General features: G+C 39.4%; 1 protein-coding gene across 1 annotated transcript; it reads right to left on the reverse strand.

Annotated features, from left to right (window-relative positions):
- Window positions 1–158: 158 nt before the first annotated feature.
- On the reverse strand, window positions 159–10,481 carry rbm28 (RNA binding motif protein 28). The gene is made up of 20 exons (XM_046037529.1): window positions 10,118–10,481; window positions 9,790–9,936; window positions 9,584–9,693; window positions 9,388–9,463; window positions 9,174–9,266; window positions 8,992–9,063; window positions 8,734–8,836; window positions 8,392–8,648; window positions 8,206–8,275; window positions 7,971–8,080; window positions 7,806–7,879; window positions 7,515–7,650; window positions 4,695–4,759; window positions 4,387–4,545; window positions 2,932–3,081; window positions 2,649–2,723; window positions 2,412–2,535; window positions 1,937–2,075; window positions 1,600–1,714; window positions 159–657 (listed from the first exon to the last, which is right to left on the reverse strand). Exons 1-20 carry the CDS (start codon window positions 10,233–10,235, stop codon window positions 517–519), a joined length of 2,334 nt encoding a protein of 777 aa, XP_045893485.1. The 5' UTR covers window positions 10,236–10,481; the 3' UTR covers window positions 159–516.
- Window positions 10,482–10,692: the final 211 nt, after the last annotated feature.

Consider the following 10,692-nt stretch of genomic DNA (forward strand, 5'->3'; position numbering starts at 1 on the left):
TGGGGGTGTTCATCTCTTGCTACATTTGTACATTCAGGGTTCATGCTTGGGAAGTGTTTATCCGACGCTATCGGCTTATGATTAACTCCTGTTAAAAACTAGCATTAAAAGAAGTGAATCTAAAGGCAACCGCCATGATGAATGAACACATCTGCGAATACAACAATTATGGATTTATTGCCAAAGTGTAAAGATAACACAAAATCAAGGGTTTGTTATATTTTTTCTAAAAAGGCATGTACACAAACAAAACTATACTGACATTATTTTTTGTTTGTTTTAGTTTTTAAAGCATGGATTACAGAAATTCAGGAACAGACTGAATGAAGTGACAGTGAAAGTTTACACATGGGCATCATATACTGTACAATTTGAAACAAAAGGAAATTTATGAGAACCATTGTACTATAAAAGCCTCAAGATGTGGAATATAGGGGACCTCTGTTATGGCCTTAAACACTTTAAGACTAATTTTTTCCCCCTCACACACGCACACACATGCACGCACGCACAGCATTAACTGTCAAACCACTTGTTTCGTTTGATGCTGGTGTTCTTGTCACTGTTACTCATCAGTTTCTTCTTGTACTGCTCCACCAGGCTGTCAAAGCGGTCTCCATCCCTTCTCTTCAAATGCTTCTTTGGCATTTTAACTTTCTGTGAAAAACAACAAAACAAGAGTCATGAGGTGTAACAGGACAACCCTGATACTCTGGTAAAATACATATATTTTAAACTTGTCTGTGTTAGCTCGTAAGCCTGCCCAGCTTCCGTCTTTAAAAAGTTAGAGCCATTAGCTAGCAGTCTGTACAGTTCAAATGTTGGTTCACCCCCCCAAAAAAAGAAGGAAAAAAAACATTTTCTCGCTTACCATAACTACTCTACACAAGTATGACAGAATGATTGGGGTATAAACTACAGCACAGTTTGCTACAAAGTAACTGCAGTGGTCAACAAAAAGACCAACTAATATTGCCATCTTTATAGTGTTATACTGTCTCAAGTGTAAAGCACAGCTTGACTGAAGGGGTCTTCAAGGTTGATAACGACATTTAAGAGATAAAAAAAAAACCTGGTAACATTATATCAGCCAATTCTATCTCTTCCAAATTCTTTAATGCCCGGCTGAAATGCATGGCTCTGAAAAAGATACAATGCTCTAAAATATTATTACTACAATGTCACTTGGTGGCACCAAAGCATTAGATTTCATACTGATTAAGTGCTGTCCTCAGTGGATCTGATTTTTTTCTGCCCGTGGGTTAATCCAGTATATCTTTCTGATGAAGTATTTCAATGTTCTACGGTGAGAGACTGCCGACAGCAAACAGTTTTAGGATAGTTTTAATATTGGGAACGTTTCTTATCAAGTTCAGAACTACCTTTTCACCTCACAGATGTAGGATCTTTTTGTTTGGTGCTTTAAAGTTTCTTGAGGTTACTCAAACATCCATGCCTTAGGAGTTTTAATATCAAGACTGACAAAGCCACTGTTTGTAGTAGTTTCTAATAAATCAGTGCCTTGCCAGCTACCCTTTACTGTAAGGTGTTTTGTGAATATGATTACAAATAAGCATATACAACAGAATACGTATGAACCTGGTTTCTGGGCTGTGTGGGCTTTTCCATCTGTCGTCTTTGACGCTCCTTCCTTTTGGATCCGGGCTTTGCTTTATTTGGTGGTGGGGCCTGTTGTTTTCCTTTGTCACGCATTCTGCAAAAGACAACAGTTCACAATCTATTACTTAAGCCTCATGCTCACTGTTTAGTCATAATCAAGTTTTGTCATATGGGTTTTTCCAGGGAAATGTGTTTGTTGACATGTTTACGAAATGTATGTGTTTTGAATTTTGCTGTTAAGAGTCATATGCTTAAGCACGGAGTGATACACAGTGAACTGTAGACAGGAGACTAGTAAAGGTAATGAAAACTGTACCTGATCTTAGGTCCCCGATGGGAGGGCAAAGCAAGAACCTTCCTGCGTTTCTTTCCGTTCTCCAAATCTATATGCTCGACCTCAGGGTTGGTCTGGAAGCCGAAATAGTGTCTGCTTTGCTTCTGGCAATAAGGAGCAGCTGATAAAGACAGAAAAGCAGTCAGAGAGAAAATCAAAACAAGTAAAAAAGACTGTACATAACAGCAAAAAAAAGTTTATTTCAGTTTAAAACAGCACTAGTGCTGTACTGTGTTTGTTTTGGAACAGTATATCATGTTGTTCATCACTTTTTACATGGTTAATGGAATCAGTACAGTATAAATATGGTGAACAGCATGTGTGTATAAGAGCAGCTGTTTTTCATCACCTATTAAAAGCTATCCAGAAGAGACGAACAACAACCTATTAAGCCATCATGTACAGCTGCCTAATTCGTTCTCTGAACTGGCAAAAGACAAAGATATTATTTTCATACCTCTCTCCTTTGGTGTCTGCTCTGATGAGGACTGTGCTTGATTTCCACCTTTCCTAGGTCCATCTCCAGCTGTCTGGGACTGAGGTTTGGCTCCTCCTTTAAAAGGCTGTTTTCTGAAAAACTCCTGCAAAAATATCCACACAAGGTTACTTCAGGTTTACTAAGCGAACAAAAGCATTTTTCAATTTGAACCGGGATTCCATGGCGTAGCTATCACACAAACTGATACCAACGCACCTTGTTTTTTTGTTGTCGCAATTCTTTTATTTTGAGTTTCCTTGAATCCTCCAGGGAGAACTCAACAATGGGTCTCTGCAGGGTGACATAAAATGCATAGTTATGCTTCACTATGGACCAGGAAAAGACATATGTAAATGCTTTTTATATAATCCAGTGTGCTAAACCAAATAAACACCAACATTTTAAGTAAAAAACTTCCAAAAGGTAAATAAATACAGTGGCAACAAAGCAAAAACAGCTGCTTTTAAATGCACTTCTGTAGTCCATCACAGAAACGTACCTTGTGTGAGCCAAAGATGTCAGGGTTGTTGTTAAGGTAACGAAGTGTGCTAAGAGCATGTTCGTGGTCCTGGAACTGGACAAAGCCATAACCTAACGACTGTCCCATCACCTGACCCTTCTCTGGCTTCTTGTCATACATAACCCGACACTAAAAGGAGAAGCAGGAGGTGCACACATAAAAAAACAGCATGAATGAGAATGACAACGACACCCCCTACTGGGCACACAGATGCAATTAGGGCTGCACAATATTATGATATTGTTTTTTCTGCAATGTTTATTACAATATGAAGAAATACTGGAAATTTCACCAGATACATGCAGTGTGTTATACAGGTATAGATATACAATTAACAATCAGAATTTTCATTATGTGGGTACTGTAAAAACCTTCTAACAAAACAACCACCCTCCTACTTCTAGCACACTTGGTTTAGCCCTCTGCTACTCTTACAGAAATCAGCTTGTATGTGACTCTGGCACCAGCATGGACAAGTGAAGAGAGAACAGGTGGAGAGGTACTTGGGGAAAACAACATATGTTTCTTAATAAACCCGTTGCCCATCACGTGCGTGTTTACAGGCAGGTGATACGCAGACTCTGCATGCACAGCGATCAGTCCGTTATGTGCTCTGGTGAAGTGGTGGACTTGATCGGTTTATCAAACAACCAAAACAGACAGTGCCCATTTTCAGGTTGTGGTAGGTGACTAGTGGGGCCTGCTTTGGTTGTTTGGTAAATTCACCATAACATATTTGGATCAAACTCTGTGTATCTAAGAACATTTAAATCGGACTTAATTATGTATTTTCAGAGAGACTTTTTGTAGATTAATCATGGAAAACCTTTAAAGTTTTTGTATCAAGCAGCAAAAAAGTAGTAGCATGACGTGTTTGAGTTAACGTGCCTTACTTGACAAAAGCAATGTGACTATAATCTCCATTAACAGATATCTGCATGAATGTAGAATCTCTAGGCAAGGGACAAGATTTTGGTATCGGAAGAGGTCTTGTTTTCTGTTTGTAGTCCAAGAAGTATTGACCAATCACGTTTGAGCTGGCTTTAGTTGCATGCGGGTAAACAGTCCGTGTGGAGGGCAAAAGAGGCGGAACACATTGCAGAAATGCAATCTCGGAACCCACTGATTATCATCTGACAAAGATTTAGCTCTTTTATCAATCTCGGAACCCTAAAGATTTAGCTTTTTAAAATGGATCAACATTCAAAATCGTCAGAGGATAACCAATGGGTTCCAACATTGTAAACAATGTGCAATGTGTATGCCGTGCAGCCCTAGACAAGGGCTTTTTTTAAATTCTATAAAATCCGGACATACCACTCACTCAAAATTATTTCCAAGAATGTTTTACAAAGCTGCAAATGAATGATAAGTGTTATAACGATACTGCTTTATTTAATGAAATGTCTACCAGCATGCCATAATATTTCTCACCTCTGTGATGCGGACTCCCTTGCTTCCTTTTACTGCTTGGAGGCAGAGCGCTTTGAGCTTTTTATTGTCCACTGACTTGGGCAGGTTATGGACACACAGACGAGTCTTTGACACAAACACTTTTATGTCGCGAAGCTTGGCCCTCTTTATTTCTTCAAACTGAGGGAAAGAGACAACACCAAAAAGACATGTCAACATAAGAGCAATTTGAGAGATGATAAGTTAAGATAAGATAAACTATTATCCATTAAAGATCATTCTCTAAGAAGAAATGTCTAAAATGGTGAATGAAAAACAAACTCTCTCACTCTAGTTCTTTTGATCATGTCTGCTTCAGGCACACCCTCTGCAGCCTTGGTCCCAGCACGGATCACTGAATCAACATACAGAATAAGAACAGATTTAGAAGCAATTCCAAAGCTTAAATAGGGACCTCACAAGACACACGTGGCTTTCCTAAGTAATGCAGCATGGTGATTTATTAAAGATGGTATCTTGTTTATTATTATATTATTGTGTCTTCAAATATTTAGTGTCACAACAGAAGTTTCACATCGATTACACATTCACATTGATATTTCATGGTTTATAGATTTAATGTCAGTGTTTCCCCTATATTAGGGTGCCAGTCAAAAATAAATTTTCAAATTTTCATCTTCCCACCCTCCAAATGTGTTAATAATGTGACAAAAGCTAAGTTGACAAAATTTGAATGTTTTCTAATAATTTTTACTGGTAGCTCAACACTGACAAAATTTTACAATATTCAACATTTTCCAATTTTATCATGTAATATTAACATTAATATCACAAGTTAGAATAATGTAAAACTCCTCAAAAAGAAGACACATAGCTGCTAACAGTTACTTCATAAGTTAATAATATACCCTTAAATATTCATAAGTGTCCAGAGAATGACTGTATTGCAGCTTAAAAAACAGCTACATTTGTTTTGTTGTAGGCTAGCTCTCCAGCTCACAGAGTAGCTGCAGATTTCTATGAAGTAGACGAAACACATGCACATGTAAACCAGACAGACTTTCAGATAGACCTTAATTATGGAAGTGTTGAAGTGGCATAAATGGGCGGCTTTGACTCAGGGTAGAACAGTCGTCCCCTTAAAGGAAGGTTGGGAACCCGAAATTGCTCCTGGTGGCTGTGCCATCAGTGTGTGAATGAGTTTATTTCGGTTTCTGATGAGCAGTTGGGTCTCTGCTCATAGGTGGGTGAATGTGATGTAGTGTAAAGCACTATGAGTGGTCGAAAAGACTAGAAATGTGATATACAAATACAGCCCATTTACCATATGTGAAAGTTCATTCGGAATTGGGGGCAAAACCCACAGCGCTTGCTGCAGAAGACGCTCTTGTTAAGTGGCCTCTCTTGAAATGTCCTTCTTTACTGTACCAGAAAATAACTGGTAGGTGGGGCGAAAAATAAGGATAATTAAGATTAACATGACACACAGATGCGACATGGTGGTGCAGTGGTTAGCACTGTCACCTCACAGCAAGAGGTTCTGTGGATCGAGGCCCAGGCCTTTCTTTGTGGAGTTTGCATGTTCTCCTCGTGTCTGTGTGGGTTCTCTTCATGTTCTCCTGCTTCCTCCCACTGTCCAAAGACAGTGTGGTCACTCTTTGCCCTTAGGTGTGAACGTGTGTATGACTTGTTTGTAACATAATAACATTTTATCGCAATGAAAGTATATATAAAAACATTGAGCCCATTGAGCTACCAGTAAATATTAATATATCTGAATTAAATTTCTCACAGTTACTATGCATCATAAAAGGAACAGAATGAGGGGGTGGGACCTGGAAAATGTTGAAAAAAATAATAATTGGCCATTACATTGAGTGGCACACTACCCTATATGCATTAAGGAGCGGCTGCTGTTTTGTGACCGCTGCTACAAAAATTTCCCACAATCATTATTATATCAATGCGCTACTTATTTTCACTCACACAGTGTGCGAGCACGGTAACACATTGCGTGACTCGCTTCCACTCCTCATTCTTCAAAGGACATCTAGGCTACGTGACAGGTGCCGTTTTAAGAGCAACATAACTCCGATTCGGGAGCTGCATAGCGAGTGTTTGATTGCCTGAGCGGCAGAAAGTGTTGATGAACGCGAGCGGAGGAAAATATTCTGGCAGTAAATGTACTGTGTCAGTTACAGTGTGTTATCTTCTCAAGACCAAGAAATTTTTTTCTGTTGTTTCCCCACCTGCTGGAAAATAGAAGCCTGTTTGCGCTAGCTAACATCTACCCTCCCCTTCAGACCGCACAGCTGTGCAGGAAAGCTTCTACAGCAGGCTGTTATAACTTAACATTAGCTGTATTTATAGAAAGTCACTGGTAGCTGTATTTTATTACTACCTAGGCTACTTGTCTAATGTTGAGAACATCAGGTACAAACTTAGACTAAACTGGTGTACCCTACAGCTCTGTCCTGTACAGGTTCATCCTAAATTATTTTTCAGTTTTCAGATGAGTCTGAAAAAGTGGTTGTTAGGAAAAGAAAGGACAGTGGTAACTGGAGGAGCTGAGGTTAGCAAAGCAAATTAGTGATGAAAACTAGTCCTGTTAAGCTAATGAGGAAACGTTTCTTTTTGAATTTTAATGTGCAAATAAAATGCACCTCAGAAGGGAGAAGGTTTCATATGTTGCCATTTTTTTTATATCAATGTCTACAGATAAATGTCAAAAGCTGAAGACACAAAAGGCAAACATGAACACTCGTATCTTCAATGATTCTGAGGTAATATCAACAGGGTTTTCGGGGGTGATGCCCAAAACATGCTGTGCCATAAATGTAACATCACTGTGGAAAGCATCATAACCAACCAAATTACTTTCCCCAAATCTAAAGGTTGTAGTTCCTCCCCAGTAGACAGATCTTTGGGTTGTTTATTATCTGCTCTAGCTTTTCCATTCCATATTTGTTCAGAGATATATAGTGAAAATAATATGAACTAGGGTAAACACTGGATGTTTAATGTTTGCATGAAGTGACATCTTTAATATTGACAGTGACTAAAACAACTGTGTCAAGTGAAAGGAGTGAAAGTAGAGCAGAGACGTGGTAAAGAAGGTGAAAAGAAGGGCATGAAATGGGTTTACTCACATCCCTCTCTGGCCAGGTAAAGGTTCCTGGTGCCCGTTTCTACTTTAATCTTGTTCACTTTCAGCTTGGCGGCATCCTCCCTGCTCACTGCTGCCACAATGTAAAGCTTTCTGCCATCTACACGGATGCCACCATTCTGCATAAAATAACCCAAAGTTAACAAACAAAGCAGCAACATCAAGTCATTGCACAAAACAGGACAACATATGTTAACCTGCCATTCAAAGGCAGATACAGGGAATATTTTTAAGTTAATTATTCAGAATGTATGCATATGAAACTGCGTATTACCTCTGCCTCATCCTGCGATGCAGCTATGCATCTGTCTGCTGCCTCTTTGGTCTTAAACTGAGCAAATGCACAACCTGGCAAAATAACAAACCTGAAATCAGTTAATCAACCAGCCTTCTCAAACAACAGAGAGAAGAGTGTTTCACACCAGCACTGCTGACAGACCTTTTGAATGTTCTGTGTCGGGGTGGAGAACAATCTTTATGTAGTTAAGCTCGCCATACTTCAGGAGAATTTCCTCAAGACCCTCTTCCTCTGTGTCAAAGGACAGGTTTCTAAATCATCAAGGAGTGAGACGAACAAAGATGGTCATAAGTTAATAAATGAGTATTATATTCTGGGGCACAGTAAGATCAATTTAAGCAGGTTTAAGATGAATTAAAAGAGAAGAATTGCAAACCTGATGAAAATTGTTCTGCCCTCTTTCACATCTGAAGGGAGAAGTTTCTTTGAGGTTTTCTTCTTTCGAGCTAGAGATAAAAAGAAAAGTGGCAGACAAGCAGAGTCAAAACATTATTATTATTATTAAAGACAATGTTTAAATTACATACAAATATACAAAAAAACACAGGCAGAGAATGAATACCTGATTGATCTTCGTCGTCATCCTCATCTTCATCCTCGCTCTCATCTTCATCATCATTTGAATCAAGGCTACTTTTATCATCATCATCTCCTCCCTCCTGAGACTCATCTTTTTCCTCTTCTTCCTCCTCCTCCTCCTCCTCCTCCTCCTCCTCCTCCTCCTCTTCCTCCTCCTCCTCACTGTCTTGTTCCTCGCTAACATCTTCATCATCTGATTGGGATTCCTCCACTTGCTCCACAGCTGGTTTCGAAATGACTCTGTGAAAAGATCGGGCACAAACTTAACCAGTTATTAACACTTCGCAGCATTTTAACAAGATGTGTACATATTTGAGTTTCATACTTTTTCTTCTCAGGTGCTGCTTGTGCCTTTCCTTCTTCCTCGTCTTCAGTGTCACTCTCTGCGTCAGACTGTTTTGCAGTTGCCTCCTCTGTATTCTTATTCCCTGTTAGGTAAATAAAATAGCATTCATGATTATTAGCTTTATTTTGATGTTTCCAATGAGACAGCTGATTTCTTGTCATTTTTCATCTGCAGTGGATGATAAAAGGAGAAGTAGTTGTTTTACCCTTGCAGATAAAAACACAAAAAGACAATTACCTGCACTTGAGGATGGCTGTGTGGCAATATATTTGTCCTTAGGCACAGCCCAGTCTACTGCTACTTGCCGACCTGTGAATAACACAAAAACATTTAAACTGCAGCCACATGATACAAACAAAGACTAAAGGTGATTTTCCTTAAGTGAGGTGTCAACAATAAACAGTGTCTCACTAACTAACCTTTTATCTCCTTCAGGTTCAAGGCATTGAGCGCTCTTGCTGCCTCGGACACATTTTTAAAAAGAACAAACGCAAATCCTCGCATCTTCCCATCTACACAGAGAATGAAAAAATTATAATAAAATGACCAATCAATCGATTCAAGGTGCACGTGACAATTCAATGTGCTGTGCTTATTTGGAATCATGCAGTAAGAATTTAAACCATTTTTTACCAGGTTTGAGGGGGATTTTGGTCTCGAGAACTTTTCCAAACTTTCCACAAACTTGCTTCAGATCATCTTCTGAGCACTGTAACACAAGACACAGCATGTTCAGGTCAAGCAACAGGCGGACCACTTTACCAGCATGTGTATTACTGAAATTCAGATATAGGACCAAAGTGTGCTTGTCAGTTGCTGCAGATTGTACCTTAAAACTAAGGTTCCTTATGATTAGTCTAGCTTTCAACGTGTTTTTCCTGAAGCCTTTGGATTTCTGCTCAGTTTCCTTCGGTGCAGCAGCAGCAGGCTCTTTGGGTGCTAAATGAAAGACAGGAGCAATGTTATCAAGTAGACCCAGCGTGAGAGCTATCCCAGTTGCTTGTTTCTGGACGTACCTTTACACCTGTTACACACCTGTTTTCCTTTTGTCTTTCATTTTCTTCCTCGCCACTGACAGAGAAAGCCTCTGTCCGTCGTATTCTTTTATTTCTGTCAAGGCTCGTTGTGCATCTTCCTCCATTGAATATGTGACATATCCAAATCCCCGACATTTTTCTGCGCCTGGATTATGAATGAGAATAGGTTAAATGTTTGTAGCTTTATGTTTTACTCGCAGTACGACGTTTTAATGAGTAACGTTAGCTTTGCAGTAGTTAACGTTACGTTAGAACGTTAGTATATTTTCTCGTCAACGTATTTAGTAGAAGAGAAGACCCCAAATGAATGCCAGTGACAACCTTACCCTTTTCTCTGACCACGAAGCATTGTTTCACCGGTCCAATTTCAGAGAATATCTCCTCTAAACGTTCATTTGAAGCTGAAGCTGGTAGAGAACCAACGAAGATGGTCTGCGCTGGCATGGCTGTCTGCTGCCGAGCTAACGTTAGCTCGCTAATGTTACCTTCCTGGCTCGGTAATAGCTCACAAGCTGATGTCGAAATTGTTAACAAACCAGCATTGGAGGTTAATGTCAAACTGCTCGATATCACGCGAATGAAAACGTGCTTTTTAACTGTTTAACGTGAACGCCACTTGCTTCCAGATTAAGTCGCATGTTTACATAAGGGCGCAGCCATCTTCGAAAGTAACCGGAAACGGTCTCAAGCCTACACTTTACTTTACTGTACTTGCAGAAAACCGGTCCTTGCCGCCGCCTGCCGTCCCGGAGGTTTACATTGCAATAACGCCAATTAATTATTTATTTATGCATATATTTACTTAATTGTGTAGACAGACACAGCGCTAAAATAGACTAAATAATATATAATAGAATAAACTAATAGAATAGAGACTAAAGATGGGACGTCAACTGATACA

This window comes from Micropterus dolomieu, linkage group LG22 (assembly GCF_021292245.1).
Source record: "Micropterus dolomieu isolate WLL.071019.BEF.003 ecotype Adirondacks linkage group LG22, ASM2129224v1, whole genome shotgun sequence".
Classification (NCBI taxonomy): domain Eukaryota; kingdom Metazoa; phylum Chordata; class Actinopteri; order Centrarchiformes; family Centrarchidae; genus Micropterus; species Micropterus dolomieu.